The sequence below is a fragment of the Osmia lignaria genome, chromosome 10 (genome assembly GCF_051020975.1).
Source record: "Osmia lignaria lignaria isolate PbOS001 chromosome 10, iyOsmLign1, whole genome shotgun sequence".
In the NCBI taxonomy this organism is placed as follows: Eukaryota; Metazoa; Arthropoda; class Insecta; order Hymenoptera; family Megachilidae; genus Osmia; species Osmia lignaria.
In genome coordinates this window covers 10,651,500-10,671,993 of record NC_135041.1, presented here as the reverse complement: position 1 = coordinate 10,671,993, position 20,494 = coordinate 10,651,500, and the positions used below count along the sequence as shown (strand labels likewise).

Sequence of the window (20,494 nt, the reverse complement as noted above, 5' to 3'; positions counted from 1 at the left end):
CTTCCCTGGATGTTGTTTCCTTTTGTTATTCGCCTTGCATTAAATCAATAAATTCAAACTTCAACCAATCATATCATTAATAACCAACAAGAACAATTATTGATCCGTATTTGATTTCTTCAATGCTCTCAAACTGAATGAAAATATCCGTAGGAAACAAAATTCGATAAATTCATATCTTTTTATTCTCGAAAGTACAAGCAATGTAACACGATGGAATAAAGTTTCTTCCTTAAGTACAAAACGTGACAGGAGAAACTCGTCGACGTGCCAAAAATTGGTCCGCAGAGTAAGGCCCGGAGGATAACGTTCCTGGTCGCCAGAGAACGACGAGTATTGATTAAGGGGTTCGTCGGGAGGGTATATCCTCGTAGTCGAGGGGATTTCCTCTGTGAATGTGCTGGGGATGAATGGCGGGGGTTGGCGAGGGTTTGAAGAGCACTGACACGGGCCAAGGGGGTGTTTGCCCGATGTACTAGCTCGTGTGGATCCTATATACGCAATGGGTGCGTGCGCTGGCGCATGCGCACCACTGTTCCAACCTTCTGCGCATGCACGTTTTCGCGCGTATTTGCAGTGCACGGTTGCTGAGGCCGGTACGCGTTGGCGTGGTGTTGCACGTGGTGTTCCTTGACGATTGACAAACAAACAAAACAAAAAAAAAAAAAAGAGGAAAAATAAGAAAAAAGAAATCGTAAAGTAGACACTTAATATCCTCGATTAAGGGCACGAAGGAAAGTGGCGACGCTTGCGGCGTCGTAATCTTTGCGTAAGAAACATCCTTCCGCGGGACTCGCGTGAGAACGATCGTACGCGAAGTAAGTACACAATAGTAGCCGTCAGCTCGTACCGTGACCGCTTGGAGAAACAGCGGGCGGCTCGTCTGTCTCGGTAACACCTCTTTCTCGCTCTCTTTTTTTTCCGCATCAGTTCGTCTCGCTTCCTTGCTGTTTCCCTTCCTTCGTCCCTCCCTCTCTTTCTCACGGGCACCGGCAACAGAACCGGCAACGGCACCGAAGGGCTGCAGTTGCGATCGGATGATCGACGAGTACGCGTCTGTTTCGTTCTTGTGCATCGTTCAAGAGTGTAGGTACGCTCGGAATGTCAGCTACCAACGTCTCGATTCTTGTGGGCTGTCTTCGATGAATCGGAGCGACAGGGAACACCAAGTTAGAGACGGATACGAGCAATGTTTACCGGGATCCGTCAGGTAAGAGACGTTTACGAATTGTAAAGGTTTACTTCATAATTCGATAGAAGCGGCATTAGTTTACGATTCTTTCTGAGAAAAGGACCGATAAGGGCGGGAGGTGGGGTTCGAAGATGGTAATCGGAGTATGTTATTGAGCTGTTATTGACCGTCTTCTTACATTACTATTCATTCTGCGCGTAATCGAGGTTAACTTAGAATTAATGAATTCGAAGGTTCGCATTTCGACCAATAACGCGTTATTAACCCTTGTGTGGACAATCAGTTGTACGGCTACCTTATTAAGGGGCAATCGCTAAATTAATGAAATAAATGAAAGTAATATTAATAATATTACTTGAGTGTAACGCAGATCCGTGAAATTCTCCGCGAACGACTTGAAGTTCTATTACCTAAAATTTATAGTTTGCAAATTTTCCAATATTTTCGTCGCAAGATAAATGTAACGAGACTTAGCAAATTTCCGGAATCACCACTAGCTCAATCGATATTGGTGCTTGAATTATTAATTAATCAACGAGTGGTACGAGTAGTAGAGATACTTTGGAGGCAACGATAAGTAAGAGTCACCCTGCTGATCGTCACCCTTCGTTTACACTGTAAAATGTTTAGAATCAAATTGAACGCAATTGACGCGAATTACCAGGGGTTACCAACCTAAACGTGATCAATGAAAAATCGTGTAGGCATGTACCATTCCTGTTCGTTTATATTTACCATGAAACATTGACAGCAATGAATCAGAACCGAAGTTGTATAATCTCATTCCCGTCTGTTTATCCATTATCGTAGCCCAAGTTTCGTATACACTTTATTAACTCTCATTGTCGACGAATGTTTACCTCTTTGACCGGGGAACACGCATTGATTGGTACTAATTATCATCGCTCGGTTGCTTCTCATCCACTCTTATGCTATCGTTTCTTCACAGTCTGCGTAGTAGCTGCTTCGCTCCTATTTAACTCGTATTTCATTATCTAGCACGCTAAACAAACTGAACAAAATTGACACGAAAACATCATTGTACTGTAGAACGAGGCTTAAATGGCGTTTCTTCGTATGCGCGGTACGACATAAAGTCATTAAAGAATTTCTAAGGCGTCGGACAACGGCCTGCCTTTACGAGCCTCATTACGCGGCATAGGCGAGAAGCAGTCTTTGGTCGTCTTGGTGTAATAAATATACAAACATCGTCTTCTTCTGTAATTGAGGTTGCCTTTTAATGCGATGGATGCCCATTTCTCTGATAAATCACTGGGACAAATGTTTGACGGCCAACCTGGCCCGACCCTGTTGGAAAATTGAATTCCAGCTTACCTCTAACAGAATCGCAATTATTCTAATCCGATGGCAGGGACATTGATTGAAATCGTGCCTTCGTAGTCCTCGATGACGAAAAGCTTTTCTTTTGAAGCTAACGAGGGACAGTAATGAAGTCTGAATCATTCGTTTCGAGGAAGAACAATTAGACGATTTAAATGGGACCGATAAATTAAATCGTGTAAATTATTTCTTTAAATCTGTTCATCATTTGTATCTTTCTCCGAACCTGGAAGTTTACACTTTACATTATATATGCATGCAATTGCACGTTTGGATGATTCACAGTTATGTTTTCATTGGCAACAACGTGTCACAATAAAATCCACACAAAACAATTTTGAAACAGTTTTCTTGGAAACACTATAATAACTCGATGGTGGGTTTTCATTCAATCGGTTGCATAATCTTTTCTCTCGTGTCGGTTCGCTCGAATGAAGCAACTCGAGTTGAATTTTTCTGACAATTTTTTATTAACAAAATATTGTTTGGCGATAAGAAAATATCGCGGCATAGATTAGCAATTTGCTCTTGGAAAATAACAAAACGATAACAAAAGTGAGCTGACAAAACATTCGGGCATCGTAAGTGCAGTTAATCTATGTTCGACGAAGTAGCGTGGATAAGCAGGCATACTTTCTTAATCGTTTTCGAAGTACAGGTTTCGGTGTTATCTTGGTGTTTTATGTCTTTCTTGTAGACTGCACGAAGCAGTTAGATCGCCCACTTTCAGTATAACGTTAACCTTTTCGACCTGCGTTCTTTTCTTGCAAGTGAGAAAATATTTTTATATGTAAATTTGTTATTTATCTAACTGCTGAAATTATGAAGAAATATTTCACGTAGAAGTTGTTTGTTTCAGTGACAAAGCTTAAATTTCTGAAACACAAGATCTAAGTACCGTGCGTCGCCGACCTTCCGGACGGACCCTTGGTACCTATAGGGAAGCATAGCACGAGGAGAGGAAAAAATTTTTGGCCGCTTCTCTAATTTTCCGATTAGTAGAACGTCCTGTACCACGTACGCGTGTTTGCGATGGTCACGCTCCAAAAATGTTACTTATTACTTCAATCTTATTACCGCTAACGGAGCATTACCGCTCTTTAAAATTATATCTCCACGAGCCTTGTTCCTGCTTGTCTCTACTGCTTATCGATTGAATTCTGAATAATTCAATTTTAACACGTTGATCACCGTATACGAAGACATGTGTAAACATAAACCGAGACTTGGGTGAGTTTTTAATGATCAGGGTTCATTCTTATCCAGCGGTCACGCTATAGAATATTGTGAGCGAAGTCTGATAAAATGAAGATTGATAGAAGTAATTACGATCGAACAGGTTAAAAGGGTTTTAATCGACTAGCCGAGCGTAAGCAATCTTTTTCCTCTGTTTTCCTTGGACCTTGCCGGGTCTTTGGAAGGCGACTTCAAAGGGAACGCTGGCTGCTTTATTTACGTTCAGGTATACCTGTCCAGGGAATATATTCTCATTTCCTTCATGCTTTCTCGCAGCCATACCTACTGATCCTAAATAAAGTGGGGCTTCTTCTATCTGAACGTTCCATCACTCTTCTCTTTTATAACTCTATCATTCTCCTGAAACTACAGGTATCTTAAAATCACGTTCTGTATCGGACGAACCACGTAGAAACGTGTGGCCCAGTGGAAAGAACGGTAATTGGAGAGGCACGCTCTGTTTATGCGATTTAATTAATTCGAAGCATTTGTATCTCGCCGAATTCCTTCGATCTCTTTCTTCTCGTTAACTGACATCGAAATAAAAAGTGCAAACTCTACGCGTTCTCCTCGATCGGACGAGACTCCTGATTTTCTACGGTATTGAAATCGAACTCTGCCGAAGGGACGATCAGAAAAATAAACAGGAGAATTTGTTTTCCAATTGTTTTCGACTGCGTAAGGATACGCGTAAGCGACCGTGTAATTATTTCATTACGCGAAAGTTAGATCCCTGTTAGAGAAAAGACACGGAATAAGCTTGAACCACTTTTCCAATTTTAAAGGATTTAGAAACGTTTCAGGATCAACGATCTCTTTATGGTACAATTTTCCTTGCTATTATGCAACTTATCGAAGCAATTATAAATTTTTATTCTAAAACACGCATTCGATTGATCTTGAAACGATTGAAATATCAATCGGAAGAGAATGTAATTTATGTTGCACTTTGAAACTTCGCTTGATTTTTTCATTTTACTCAGAAATTTTTATTTAAAAAGAAACTTTTTCAATGCCTGCTAGGTAAGAGGCTAGCTGCGTTCACAACTAATCCTGGATTATTTTATTATTGAAATTCCGGGAGTTTTCTCGAATGGCCTCAGATGGTTCTTATTAGGGATTACGGACCTAACTGTTCTTGCCCTTGCAGGTACATGGATCTTCGTGATTTAGGATGTAGAAGCGTCGACAGATAGTTCGTTAAGTTATAAACAAGTTGTACCTATAAATGTTTCCTCGGTTTATTATACTGGATACCGTTAACAGGCAGGTAGAATCATCGGTCATCTAAATACAAATGGTTTCTTGTATGAAAGTTTGCACAGGAGAAGTTTACGAAGGAAACGTTTCATCGACGCGGTCCAGTTCTCTCGTTGCATTCAACGTCCAACGCGCTGATTTCAAAAGAATCTTTTCACTACCCTCCCGAACAAGGGAAACCCTTAATTAGAGCAACCGAGCGATTCTTTAAGAAACTCGGCATTCTGTCAGTCAAAGAAAAGCCACGTGCAACGAATTCCGGAATAAATAGAATCACGTGTTAGCCGTCATCTATTTTAACTTCGGAATAATTTAATTTTGGAATATAAAAATTGTTCAAAAATGGGTCTCTTTTAAATTTTTTAATGACAATTTAGACTTAGAATTTTACACCCTTTCTTGAAATATCTTATATTCCTTTGTTTAAATTCTTTTTCAACAAACGTAGATTTTTATACATATAAGCGCAAGATTGAAATAACTCAATAAAAGATTCTCGGTTTACAACGCGATACAGTGGTGTGTCTTTTGAAATGCACAGCAGGGTACAAAGCAGGATTTCTCTTTCAGGTTTCACGGTAGAAAAATTCTGTTTCATCCTCTTTTCCTCTCGTTCTCATTGCGTTAAACACTGTTATTACATTTAATCGAGCGAAGCTTGTCCAGCATTGAAACAGCAGCAAAACACGTGTCGGACGTGATTCGACTTTGAAGTTCAAAAGACAAATTGAGACGTTGAAACTGGTCAGAACTGGGCTGGAGAAAGGATTAAATTATACCTTGAGATTTCTTGATCGTTCGAAAAATGCTTATCTCCCGTGGAAGTACGACGGCAAAGACGTACAAGAAATCGCGAGTAGAATATCCCGGTTGTTGATGCAAATGGATTAAAAACAGCAACAAAACACCAACCTTCCGGCGGATCTAACGTATCGCTTTCATCGCGTTCTCCTGGAGGTTGCCACGCGACTTTGTCGGTTCCGTTTAAGGATGGCTCGACAACGACACTATCTTCCCGCCTAATCCACCACCCACGTGCTCGACAATCACCTCTAAATATTTTCATTATAATCGAAATACCCGCGAAGAAATATTTCGAAAAATTGCTACAATTTATAGAAATTTCTATTGGAAAGCGTTTGATCTGATGGATTAAAATTAGAGAAATCACAACTAATGCGTTCGCGATCAATCCACCGCGTTCGTAGTGAACGTATTAAACAAGTAGAAACGTTGCCGCTTATAAAGGAAATATTGCAACGCGAAATGATCACGAGTGATCGCGGTTTCAACGCGTAACACGTGCTTCGCTCGTAGCGGATTGTCACCTACGCGCGTCGCGAGAATTACAAACCGGACGTACACATCGATGAATTATATGTGCGACTAGTAAAGTTCATAGTAAGACTCGATTTGCTGGCACCAGCTAGCCGATATTTCTGGGAAGCGTCTAGGAAGCCGCACGAACGATCGACGATCCAATTCAGCGATTATCCGATCGTTGGGCGGTCGTTGCTCCATGGACGTGGACATCGATGTGGTTTTCTTGATTGAATAACGAGGCTGGCTCGTTGCTTATGTCGACGCGAGCTGATTTTATTAGGTGGCTGCAAAATCGTCCCTCCTATTTCGACGATGTCCTATTTGAAACGCGATTACCGTTTCTGAATTTCCGAAAGACGGAAATATTTCAAAGTATTTCAGAGAAATGATTAAGAAAAGTGAATAAGGAAAAAGCACGCTAGAAAGGTAGAAATTACAACAGAAACCCAATTTCCTTTGGAATTAGTAATTGGCTAATGAAATTATAAGACTTCACACAGATTTTCCTATTTTCCCATGCGCGATGGGAACAAATGGAGCGCCCTTTAATGCATTTTTCCTTCTCGATTCAACGTTAACATCCGTTGCTAGAACGTCTACACCTCTAGACACGATCCACTGTGTATCCGATGCACGACATTTTCGTGCGGCGTCAGTTGCGCCGCAAGGAATTAATTAAAATCAACGCAACGCGTGGGTGCTGCTTGGCATTTGCAACACAGCGTCGCTCTCCAAGTGGAACAATTAATTCAATCTGCTTTTTGCCGACCAACAGCCGCGATTATCTTGCAAAACTTGGAGGCTGTAAATATACGTTTGTGCAAATCGAATAACTTATATCGTTCCGTGGGCGAGAATCGCGTATTCCGTGGAAAATTGATTAACCGTGTCGTGGTCACCAGTTATTTCAAAGAATCGAAGAATGGAATCGTTTCCATTCTATACAAATTTTATATCATCTTATGATATTTCCCTCAATTTAGACTGGATTGCAACGTGGGTGTCTTAGAAAATAATACGTGAAAAGATAATGCATCGGTGACACGAATACTGCTTTAAAAATCATACGAGACAATCAGTTTCCCAACCTCTGCACGAAACGAATATGTAATTAAGATATTATCCACGCACACGAAAATACACAGAAGGTTTCTCGTTATCTTTCGTTGCATAGGTGCCTTACCTTGAGACCGACAAGCTCGTTTCTCTGCTCCATTTATCACGATAACGCGAAAATGCTATTAATTGACCAGCTGTCGTTGTATAATCGATCACCTGGCCCGTTTGATTAATGAACAACTCCATCGAGGTGATATATTTCGCCTACACGTTCGCCATGAGAACGAGAAATCCTCGCGATTGCTCAGATCCTATCTTCTTAATCGAATGTCTCATTACGAAACACTGCATCGATTTCGTTTTCTTCGCCATCCAGGAAAATTGCGAAAGAAAGTTGTATACCTAACACATTCCACGTTTGAAAATAAAAAGTTTAAACCTTCGCCGTGCGAGGATTAACTACTCTTAACGAGCCAAAGCCGCGTTTCCAATAAAAAAAACAGAATATTGTTGCTCGGATATGAGCTTCGGTTGTCATCTGTTTACAAGAGATCGCGTTACATCGGACAGAAACAGTTAATAGATCGATGTCGAAGGACAGTCGTAGGTTTGAACACGAGACGATTATCAGGATTTTCATTTCATCGATCCGTAACGCATATTTACTCCATCCGACGCGTCACCCGAGGCGATAGACGCATCCTTTAAGGAGTCTGAAAAGATTTACGAGAATTTCATCGTTTTTTTCCCGGATTTCTTTTTTTCTGTTTCTTCTGCATATTTTCCTCCTGTCCCTCTTGCGAGTTTCGTCAATCCCACGCGAACGGATTCAGCAAAATTGCGAAGCTCGGTGCGTGACACGTGTCGCGTCGAATGTTAATGGCGAATTTGAATATCGTTTAAATACGGAGGCGTTTGTGGACACTGCGAACTCGCGAGACGGTTCGGGAAAATTTGCATCGACTGCTCGGATCAATCGCTGTGTGAGTTCGATTCGCTTTTATTTCGTACAAATGAAGACCGCACACTGACTCATAAAACATTTCAACTCGTTCCATTTACAACTGGGTCATAGTTAACCCGACACGACAGTCAGACTGTTCGCGAAAACGAAAGACGTATACCGAAAAATCGTATCTTGAAATCGTGCTCGATCATGGAACGGTACACGCCTTCGTTCACCGAACAGCACTCGAAGCTGCACTCTCATCCCTCTCAAGGTTATCACGAAACATTACCAGCCAACATCCCATAAGCAGATCCCTGTAACATAAAACCCATTCATTCCGAAAAAGCACACTCGAGGCTCGTTTCCCTGGCTGCCAGTCATTCCGCCCGGAGACCTCCGAGCACCACTCTTCGTCTCTTGTCCCGTTTATGGTTACAGGCCGTGATCGCCTCTCTTCCGGCATCCTATCGTTTGATCCCACGAATAATCTCGTCTCTTTCATCCGAAAAGACGCGTGCGTGCGGTCACTGATTCCTTCCATTCTATCTGATCGACCGTTGGAGAACGACCGTTGCCACGTTTCTCTCCAGACGCACGATAACGTTTGGAATTTTCTCTGCTCTCCTCAGGTTCACGTAATCGCCAGACGTGCCGCATCCCAGGACGTAATCGGGACTGTGCAGTAGTGAAAAGATCAGGGGAAGAGCGGTGCATCTAAAAGAGGACGAGGAACAGACTCGGAAGAAAGGGGAAGATAAACGTCGAGGAAGAGGAGAAAGAGAAGCCGGTGCGGGCCACCGGGACACTCTTCTTCAACCCCTTCGCGCGAACCCCAGGATGTCGTACACCAATCGATTCCCTTCGTCTCAGCACACTCGTTATCGTAGCAGCTGGGGACCCACTTCGGTGACTGTTTTCAATCGGGCCGACGTACCGAGGCCTTCGCCGGAAGAGGAAGAGTTCGCCGAGTTTTATCACGAACGTCTGCACTCCGCTCAGAGCAGACAGTTGCTACCGCTTCAAGAGGATCTGGCTGATTGGATCAATAAAACGTTGAGTAAGTACATAAATATTTTGCAGAATTTTCTCAGAGGTATCGAGACAGTTTCTGGAAGCTTTGGATATTTTATTAGCGACACGAATTCCGTGGAAGGATAGATCGAATTTTCGTTACAGCCTTAATTCGGGGCTCTGGGAACGAATTACGATAGGCAGCTTGTTTGATGTTGATTGGAGGAAATCTTTGGAAAGTTTCTTTGTTTTATTTCGGGTCGGGAAGTTTGTTCTTGAAAGGTGAGTGCTTGATTGGTTCGTAGACCATGAAAAAGGGTAAAGAATTAATTGGACTGTTTCGGAGCGGCTTGATTAGCGTAGCGATGCTCGAACGACTTTGCAAGCTGAACGCGACGTTATTTATTTGATTTGTAAGTAATAGTTGAGTTGTCAAGTTTTATAACCGGAAGAGCGAACAACTTTTTCGCGTGTCCCGGATCGCATGACGATCCGTCGAAAACGCAAGAAAACCAAAGGCCAAATGTTACGGATATCCTTTCCCACGTCGCACCAGATGCTGCGAAAACTGTACAAAGACTATACACGCGTCACATTTTCTGGCAGAGCCACGGATCCTCTTAGTAATCCTTATTTGAAGGCAAAAAGGAGAAATAATACGGCTCGGTTCTGCCAAGAACATGCGCGTTTAGATTGCCATGAATGACAGTAATTATTCACGATTATTGATAATTGCCTAAATGAAACGTTTGATAGCCAAGTATCAAAGAGATACGCTTCAAGGTCTGATAGATTAAATTTAACAGAATGCAGTGTGATTTGAAAACGATTTAGATGCTGTCCAATCGGACTGATGCGATGGCCGTTAGTTATGGATGAAATTTGCATCGATCGGAATGGATTTATTTCTGGAATAATTTGCATCGGTAAAATGGAATTCATTAGGGAGATGAACAGCCATCGAGTTTGTTTAAATAGAGATCCTTGAAAATCTACATAATTAACCCTTGAATTATTAATTATCAAACATCCAAGTTTGTAAATGAAAGACTTTGAAAGAATAATATTTAAAAAATCTGCCCAATTTCATCGATCAAACTGCGTCGATTGATGGAAAATAAGTACTATCGTAGCACGATACATTATCGAATTTCAAAGTAGGTGAAAGTTCCCTTCGTTTAGCTGATTACCGCGCGAAAACTTCTGAGAATCAACGTAGCATGGACAAGAAGAACCTTAAAACATTGTTTTCTGGTTCTGCCCGAGAAAGCAGGGGTAAGTTCAACGAATACGAGCCATTCTTTGAGCGTTGTCCAATCGTTTTATCTGCTTCTCGCTCTGAATCGTTACAGTTTCTGATTTCTCTGCTGTTTTTAGTTTACCTCGTTAACGAGACTACGGATTCACACGGTACTTTCATCTTTTTTCATTTATACCCTGAAATTGATCGGTTTTTAACATTCGTTGAATCGGTGGGTTACTTCTGCCGAAATTCTATGTAAACTTCTTGCGTCTCTTTCTGAACGGATGTGTTCCCTTTCTTTTTTATCAGTTACCACTTCGCGGAAAGTCGATGGTTTTTCTTTTTTCAATCACAGCTACTAGTGTGACCGCGTTTCTGAACTACTACCTTCCTAATACGGCGCCAATACGAGTCGATCAGTAAAATAGAACCGCCCTGATGTATCGGAGTCGCTGTTCGAAAGGTGTATCGTTCTAACAAGTAAATACACGCTATTCCTTATCCTACTTTTACTCAATGACTTGTGCTTCAATTTCATTCTGTAAAAAATAAATCATTTGTAACCCCTTTTCATGTAACTTTCTACTGAAAGCTTAGCAGACGTTTAGTGTGCAAAGATAACAATATTCGTTTAAGAACTTTGAACGGTCGATGATCTCATTTTTATCAATCCGTCAGTTAACGTGGTTGCACGTAATTCAAGTTAACTCGAAACCGTCCCCGTTGCATCCCCAGACGACACACGGTACCAGCTGGTTCGTGTAGTCGTTTTTCTCGGAGCAACCGCTCGTGTCGTAATCTTTCATGGTGGTCCAGATCTTGCGGCTGGATTCTTCGAGGTCGCAGGCGAAACCGCGATCGTCCACGCGGCACGCTCCGTTCACCAAAATATATGGCAACGTAACGAACATTTCGTACCGAAACAACCTTCCTTGACATCGATAAGTACCTCCTCGGTACGGCCCTGAAGATAAAATCGGACAGAGAAACGGGCAATCGGTTTGCTCTTTTCGAGAAATTAAATCGATTATCGCTTTTTGTTTTTTTTATTATTAAGATCAAAATCTTATTATATTATCAAAAATTCTTATCTACACAGAATATTTATTGAATATGTATATTTTAATTTTTATACGGCAAGTTATTTTATTAATAAATTCTGGACATTGTGATACGTGACAAATCGAAAGCATCGATGCCGATCGGATGCATCTAATTATATCTGAACGCAATATCAGGCTGACACGCGGCTGTTCGTGCAGCTTCAAAGCAAGAACGACGGAGATAGGTCGGCAGCCTTTACGGTAGAATCGTGTGGGTACCTTTGCCGTGTACTTACTATTCTCGTTTCCGAGTGTACCATTCAAGTGCACACCCACACTCGGCTCTGTGCAAGCGGAGACCGCTTGAAATGCAGCGTGTCGGTCAGCTCTCCTGTCTGCATTCAATCGAGGGGGAATTTAATGCGAGGGTGAGAGAGTTACGGGGTGTTTGCGCAAACTATATAGCGAAAAATAACTGGGAACCGACGTTTCGATGATTAAACTGAATTTATTCGTTCGTCTGTTGGTCTAATTAACGCTATCCTTTTTTTACGTAAATTTTCAGATCGATATCTAAAGTTAATGACCCTGCGAGGTTTAAATCTTTTTTTTTATTTGAAATTTAAACTGCTTTTGAGCTCCGTTTCTAAATTTGAAAGTTGCTTCAGTTTATCTCACTTTGTTAAATATTCACATTGCAGATAACAGAAGTTTCTCTGCTTGTCTCGATAAAATTGCAAGAAGCAATATCTCACCGGTGTCCTCGATTCAAAAGCGATTTGTTAGATTAAAAGTTAGATATCAAAGCCCTGGAAACGAGTCTCGGTTTGGTCATCGAAGGCCATCGAACATTAAACAACGATGTTCTATCCACTTTATTGACGAAAGATCCACGTATCTTGTTAACAAACGTTGCAAAACCGTTTGGAATTTCGAAACATTCATCCGAACGGACATTACACTATAAAATCTTCCAATAAAAAAGAAAAGGTATCCTCCAAACGGTCATAATCTCTCCCACGCAACTTCTGTAACAAAGGCTAAACCTGAAAGTCGTTTGATCCTAGTCCAATTTAACTATCGAACGTTTTTCGGTGAATCATCGAAAGTCTATTAAATCCAACAGCAAAAAGTAAATAACCAGGAAGATCCGTCCCACGCGAGTGTCTCTTGTCGAAACGTCAATCATCGTCAGGCATCGTTCAAAGTCGTTTAATCGAATGGCCAAATTTTATCACGGCTCTGTATGAAAATAATACGCACGGAAGGACCTTTCGCCCCCACACCCTGCGTCTGCAGCAGTTGCAACGGGTCTGACTCAACCGGAAGTCGAAGCGGGCACCCCTCTTCCTTCGTGCCACTTCTTCTCCCTGGTCGCATCGCACGGGTACCTGAAGCCGCATTACGCATAATGGGCGTATGCCTTCCTAATACGCGTTTGTGTGCGAGCTCATCGGTTCTGTGGCTGCGGAACCGATGAGACGCGAGCATTGCGAACGGGCACGGGCCATGCACGAGCAGCGAGCCGTGAATCGTACAGAGGAGAGACCTACGACCCCGGCTACCATCGTACCACCACTCCGATATATCGCAGCGAAACGATTCGAGTGCTGCTAATCTTTCGACCAGACGAAACGTAACGATCCCCTCTGCAAAGGGAAAATTAACCTTCTCTCGATATCGTCAATCCTTCGATCAATGACGGAGAACAAATTTAATTTTAAATATACACCATCGTTCTCCGCTTCTTTCATTTAAAGACATACTGCGTGGGGTCTGAAGCTACCGCGTCACGATATGTTTTATGGCAACTGGTTATGTATCTTGCACGAATTAATGCATCGATCGAACAATGCCAAGGACAACGCGGGGAGGATATTCCGAAAAAGGCTTGAATCTTACTAAAGAGGTCAGGCGAACGTTCAAATCGAAGGGTAGTATCAAGGATATGCAGAAAATGCAGGTCACCGTGTTTGTTAGGTACAAATACGTACACGTACATAATCCTTCGTTATTAAGGTAAAAAGAAGGAAGGTTTTGTCGATAAAATCGATGGAATATTCTTCTTTTTGTATACAGCACTGGCAAGGCCACGAAGAAATTGCTGGTCTGATGGAAGACTTTCGTTGTAGCTGTTACTTTACTCATTTATCTTCGTTTCCTTAATAAATACCAAAGAAAAAAGTGTCACAAAAATCTGTTGAAATTCTCATGGAATAATTTCGCACCTGTAAGGTAATCCTTTCAAGTTTGTCCACAGTCACAAGTGTTTTCAAAATAAAACTCGTGTGTTTTAATGCAAAACGTTTTCACAGGTTTGCTTCATCTTTAAAATAAGAGCCGCGCATTCGAAAGTGTTTAGAGACGCAGAGCACGAGGTTCGCGTTATTGGTCGACGTGTAACGTCAAACATAAATTAGAGCCACGCCAGAGTATCGTGCAAAGTTCCGGGTGACCGAGTTGTTGTTGTTGTTGGTCGTCGGAGAGTTCGCACTTAAATACGCTCACGCCCGTGATCTTTCGCAATATCGAAAGAGGGTAGGCATCCTGGCAGCGCAGCCGGCGTTATCACGACCTCTCTGTTCACCATTGTGTCCCAACCATATGCGAACAATATTCGCGAACCAGATCCAACCAACGTTCGTGTACATGTGTCGTACACACGTGTCTGTGTATACCACGGTGCACGTGTGCCTCTTTACGGAGCAACGTGTGATGGACTTTACTCCGTAAGCCCGCCCGTTAAAACACATTTTTCCCATTTCTGCCCCGGGTGCAACCCTATTGTTACCGGGTCGAGTCACGAGCCTGTGCGCTGCTTCTCATTACCATCCGTATCTAGCAGGCTTTATCGCTCCGTCAGCCCAACCTAGTTCCTATTTCCCATCGTATCCCACCTATATCTATATACGTGGCACGGATCGTGTCGCGGCCCGTCGAGTTTTCCTTAGATTCTCGACCGTCGATCTGTTCCAACAGCGTGGGATAACAACGAGATATGTTCGCCGCCTTCTCTACCTTTCTTAACCCCATCGCTAGATTTATAAGCTAAGAACCGAAGCACTGAAATTCGCTCGAATTATTGAATACGCATCGAGCTTAAATAAGTCTGCTTCTTCTGTCTCGCAGGACACCGATGACGTATTTCGAAAAATCCTGGCCTTGATCCTGTTTTCACGGGCTGCGTGGAAACGAAATTGAAACGATCTCGAGCAGTTACGCGCGAGTTGGCCTCTCGTGAGATCATCCCGGTCGGATGATTTCTCGCTGGACCGGGCGTGCTTCGAGTATTCGAGCATGCGATTTTTCGTCGATCTCGCATCGTACACGTGGATCGAATCGCATCGATTCGAACCGGTGATCCTTTCTCTAAGTAGGTAGCGGGATGATAGATAAATCAGAAGCTTCAGAATTGTTTCTCACGTTCCCCTGACGTAAATGATCAATGGAACAGTCTATTTCTAAAATTGCTTCATTCAATTAAAATGATTCCTATCTTTTATTACCTATTATATTTCAAATGGTGAAGAGAAAAGGGACTGTAAAAGAGTGTAATTAAATTTCTTTTGACTCCGAAAAACGCGCATACTTTGTAGCCAGGAAATTCTGCGACAAAGGGCAAGTCACCCTACCATCGTACGAGAAGAATTCGACTATGGTGGAGAGCATAAGAAGGGTTGACTCCATTGTTTCCAACAATGACGCCACTTGGTGGATCCTCTCGACTGTTTTCGAGTGACCGTTTACGCAATAGGCCGGCTCGTTCGTCGTCGCAAAGATTAATACATCGTTTGAGAAGCGTTACAGAGACGAATGACGAATTAAAGTTGTACGTGTCGCGATAAAAGATCGACGTTCCTTTTTCATTTCAGACGCTGACATCGTGACAGGGGACAACTTCTTCGAGGCACTGGACAATGGAGTGGTGGTTTGTCGACTGGCGAGGGTCATCCAGGAGAAGGCTAGAACAGCGATCGACGCCGGAAGAGCGAAAGGGGTATTAATTGTTCCTCGATGAAAGAATCGAATAAATAGGAAATGGATGGAAAATATAACGAAAAATCATGATTTTCTTCAGCCATTGCCACTGATAAGAGGAAGATGCTGGGAGAACGCAGCGAGGCGCAGCTTTTTTTCTCGCGACAACATGGAGAACTTCATTCAATTCTGCAGGCGTCTGGGCGTACACGAGAATCTTCTATTCGAGAGCGACGATCTCGGTAAATCTTGCTAATTGATTTTAATTCCAACGACACGAGTGGCGTTTATTACTCGCTTCACCCGTCGACACATGGCTCCGATTCGCGCCGATTAAAAGCGAGAATCCTGCCAATTACGTAGCTCAGTCCCGTTCAACAGGCTTACAATTAGAGGATGCAAATGTAAAGCGGCCATCGGGCGAGAGTAATCGTCGTGAATTAACCGCGACCCGACTGAAACGTTGAAAACGAGCTCCTCTCCTGCTTGTTCTCGCGCCTGAACGGCTTCGAATGCTATAGAAAACAATAAACCCGCTAGTATTCGCGCGAATGATGTAACTCTCTGACTACAGCGTATGCTCGGTTAAACGCTGTTACCGATAACGGATGGATATGCAGCTTTAATTTTGTAATTATTCGAAGCTCCATAACGAAGCCCCGATAGAAACACAATAATGATGGAGCATTTTTCCATTCGTTGCATTTCCTGAACAAAGCTTGCAATCTTTGAAAATGCCCTTCGTAAGCAGGTGGATGTGGGTTTCTGTGTCATATTCGTCGTCGGGTCCTAAATTGCTGTGCACGTGGCTCGTTTGCAAAGCTTTTGTCTCTGCACGGTCTCGCGGCCTGTAAGAGAAATGAATAGCTCGAGGAAGAGGATTAAAAAAGTTTGTCCATTGTTTGAACGAGAGGGAATTTTTACCTTTACACGGAGGCTTTGGTCGGGATTTATCGAACTGACTCATTTTTTAAAGTGCTTCTAGCACACGTTTGATTGCACAACGATATAAAATTTCTAATTCCGTCAGTGTTGCATGGTCAACCACGTAACGTCGTGTTGTGCCTGCTGGAGGTGGCTCGATTGGCTTCGAGATACTCGGTGGAACCACCTGGGCTCGTGCAGCTCGAGAGGGAAATCGCGGCGGAACAAGAGCGGGATCTTCACTGTTTGTCCGATAGCGGTATATCCCATAGTAGCTTGGTTTCATGGCAATTTCAATCACCGTCCCCGACTGCGACGCCCAGACCGCAACCAGAGAAGATCAAACACAGCAGGTACGTGTACCGGAATTATTTCACCGTGTTCGATACTCTTTCGAACAGTCTATTTGCTGAAAAAGGACTCGGCTAATTGGTAAATCCGCGAGGCGTTACGTTCTAAGAAAGACAGCGAATACCTTATCTTCGAGCGTAACGCAAGGAACGGCGCGGCGGTGTTTGAATAGCGTGTAAAGCTTACGGTATTTACGCTAAAGTCGCGGAGGATACGCGAGTGTGGTTATGATAAAAGTAACAGAACCATTTCAACTACCGTTCTGGTGAAAAACATTCGTTAGATTCATTCATTCAACTTAACCACAGGTGTACGCTTGCTTCGTATCATCGTTAATTGATGACGGAAGATAATTATGATTTATAGCTCAGCGTCGGAAGTGGCAAATACAGGGACGAGATGGTTGGATCCAACGACTGGCGTAACACACGAGCCGGAAATGCGAAGATCGGTGAGCGATAATGGACCAACGGGTAGCGACGGTGTACCTAGCGACACGACGGAGGACGACTGGTCTCGTGGAAGCGCGGAGGATCCAGACGAAGTTCCATCACCGTCCAGCTCACCTTTGCCCTCGCCGGTTGAACCTCCAGAACACACAGGACCGATAACGGAACTCGATCGCAAGGTACGTTGATCGAAGCGTTTTTTTGCCCATTAGATCCATTGACATCAAGCTGCTTTCTAATAAATTCATAATTATCGTAATTATACAATTATATCGAATTTGCGGTGACAGCATTAATGCGAGTTTTTTCGCTTTTCGATATCTCTCAAAGAAGTCAGTTTCACTGGCGGTAAAGATATGCGGGTAAAATCGAAGGCGAACGTTCAGTTTACTCTAAATACATAGAGAAAGACGAACGCTTCTCGTTGAGTCACGTACGTTATGAATGGCCAGGAGTAAGGAAGAAAGAAGAAAGGAACAATGGAAGTAAAGAGCTCGCACGAAGCTTTCTCACGTATGCGTTTGCACGCTCGCGGAGTCTCGTATCCTCGCACGCTTGAATTCCTGCATATCAAGGAGCGGATGTTACACGGATCGTCCCTGTATCTTCGACTTTCCCTAGCGACAAGTCGGCTCGATTTATCTCGCGTGACAGCCGATCGTTCTTCGTCCGTCGGAAGTCGACGTAAAAAAAGACACGTCGTTACCATTTTGTTGCACGACTTTTACGTTGTTCTCAGGTGAGGAGAGCGACGGAGGCTGTTCAGAGACTTTGTCAATGTCCCTCCGAGAAATGTTCGAAGTTGAAGGTGCGTAAAGTCGGCGAAGGACGGTATCACATCGCTGGAAGGAACGTCTTCATCCGAGTAGGTATTCTCTGTTGGAAGTCAGTGGGAGATATAAAGGAAGATATGACGAGTTTGAAATTTTAATAAGCAACTACTAATGACCACGCTACTGAACGTGTTCGCAGCTTTTGAAAGGGAGACACATGATGGTCAGAGTGGGTGGTGGATGGGACACCTTGGAGCATTTCTTGGCGAGGCACGATCCCTGTCAGGTGAGGACCCTCAACCGCGACAGCACACCGCCTTCTCCTCACGGCAACAAGCACGCCAACTTTCTTCCAATTCGCGCCAAGTATCGCAGTCCTCCACCGGAATCCGTCTCGGCCCGCTAGCCTAAAAGCACAGTGCCTCTTACAAGTCCACGCTACTTCACGTTCATGCTCTTCTACGTGTCAGTCCATTTTCGACCGGTAGATATCCGCGACGTAACGACTGGGTGTCGTTCACAGAGTAAACTATCGTTCGTTTACCAAATTGATTCGAAAGAGAGGAACACCACGCTGATAGATGAGCTGCGACACTAGATGCCTGATATTTTCCTTTTCCTCTTTTTTTTTTTTTTTTTTTTTTCTCTTTTTCGAACACTTTGACGGCTGATATCACGTATTCGTGATCTTCAAGCTTATCAGTTACAATTTGAAAACGAGTAATTTTGCGATGTAAAGTCATACATTCCTCGAAATGTACGGCTCTCAAAGTGTTAGAGAAATCGAAGTGGTTTTGATAAACGCTAGTTTTCCTTCTTTCCAACCGCTCTAGGTGGTGCGTTGACGATATCGAGGGATTAATTCAAAGCTATCGTTCAAGTTTGAAACGCGAAGAGACAGCAGTATCGTTGTTCGACTATCAGCGAAACCGTCCCGGAGATACGCGATTTATATTACGCCTGTGCTATTTCACGATTCAATCTCCTTTTATTCTCGTAATCATATACACACCGATACCAAGTGCACCTATCTTCGTACATGCATAAGATATTACAGGGGATGGCACTATTTTTTCTTACAATGTCATGTAATGCGGTTGGGGAGCACTAATGTTTAACGTACGTCCTAACAAGCGTGTTAATATGCCATCTTCTCTCGAGGAAACGCGATATTTAATCTTTTACGATTCGCCTTGAACGTATGTATAGATTTAGATATACACAGCGAAAGGGTTTAAATGACACGCATTCCACAGACGACAGGCATATTGACGCTTGATTTGGAAATTGTCTAACAGAAACAGAAGGGAGGACGATGCACCTGTGGGTAGAGGTAGACGTAAGACCGCAATGACCAAAGTTCGGAATGATCCGCTGGAATGATGGCAATAATGGTTTATCGGAATGTTGTTTACCTTTAGGCATAACGATCTACATCGATCGTAGAGTATCGAGAGGTAAAAGCCATTTCAGCTTGGAGATGTCGACTCGCGCACGTAATTAAAAGCAAGTGCAATTAAGGAACTCAGGTAAAGTTACTTTCAATCGAGCTTGTCGCCTTACATCTACAAAAGATTATAATTTTTCGAACAACTCCGTCTTGGAATCAATTGCCAGTAATAAAACATAATCATGTTGAGATGTAAAAATTGTACGATACAATCTATTTTGTAGAGTACTGGTAGAAGGAGAGAAACAATATCTTTGATATTATACATTTGGTCATTGCAGCAATCTTTAATGACGAATCTCTTAGTGCACTTAATCTTCCGCGATAAGCAACGTAAGGCACATAGATTGTAAAAAATAACAGGGTCGGTTTCATTTTATATAATCTTTAATTATATAAGTCATTTATTTATTGATCATATATCATTGAATAGTATTCGACGATTGACACAAAATATTTGAATTTTTATTTATATAAATGATCGTATTTTGTGTTGAAAGAATGTATCTTTGACGATACGAGTTAAAGAAAAATATTTTCATCTAATTCATTTATTTCGAACAATCATATCCACCGACCCTGAAAGTAATTAATTACACTTTGGCACATAATCGATACGTATTCAATCGGCTATTACGCAAAATGCTTCACGATAACTGCCATAATATATATGTTTTGTACTTTTATAATAAACACCTAGGATAAGGAGTTCAAGGAGACTGTGTTGTGTCGAAATTACAAGACGATCTGTTTATTGGGTTCACAGAAATGCAAGGGCACACTGTGCAAAGGAATACCAAAGCAAAGAAATGCGCGACGAGTAGTGTCGGCACGTTGAGGCTATTAACGTTGTCGTACAAGGCTTTTTTTTTGTTAGACTTTTTCCCCAAGAAATTCACTGTATTATAGCGT

The 20,494-nt window shown here is 42.6% G+C and overlaps 1 protein-coding gene across 3 annotated transcripts; it reads left to right on the top strand.

The window, feature by feature from the left end:
- Positions 1-597: 597 nt before the first annotated feature.
- On the top strand, positions 598-18,781 carry LOC117611710 (growth arrest-specific protein 2). Of its 3 annotated transcripts, none has more exons than XM_034339855.2 (8): positions 598-1,210; positions 8,990-9,417; positions 15,530-15,654; positions 15,736-15,877; positions 16,666-16,912; positions 17,277-17,538; positions 18,099-18,224; positions 18,332-18,781. In XM_034339855.2, exons 2-8 carry the CDS (start codon positions 9,198-9,200, stop codon positions 18,536-18,538), a joined length of 1,329 nt encoding a protein of 442 aa, XP_034195746.1. In that variant the 5' UTR covers positions 598-1,210; positions 8,990-9,197; the 3' UTR covers positions 18,539-18,781. The 3 variants fall into 3 exon arrangements, with proteins under 3 accessions (XP_034195746.1, XP_034195748.1, XP_076546842.1); XM_034339857.2 differs by lacking the exon at positions 598-1,210 and adding an exon at positions 3,393-3,763; XM_076690727.1 differs by lacking the exon at positions 598-1,210 and adding an exon at positions 8,372-8,394.
- The last annotated feature ends 1,713 nt before the right edge of the window (positions 18,782-20,494 follow it).

Bases quoted from the DNA above. Each gene is read 5' to 3' on its own strand.
- LOC117611710 (XM_034339855.2), top strand. From the start codon at position 9,198: ATGTCGTACACCAATCGATTCCCTTCGTCTCAGCACACTCGTTATCGT. The intron at 9,418-15,529 runs GTAAGTACATAA...TTTTCATTTCAG, and splicing joins TTGGATCAATAAAACGTTGA to ACGCTGACATCGTGACAGGG. The intron at 15,878-16,665 runs GTAAATCTTGCT...TAATTCCGTCAG, and splicing joins ATTCGAGAGCGACGATCTCG to TGTTGCATGGTCAACCACGT.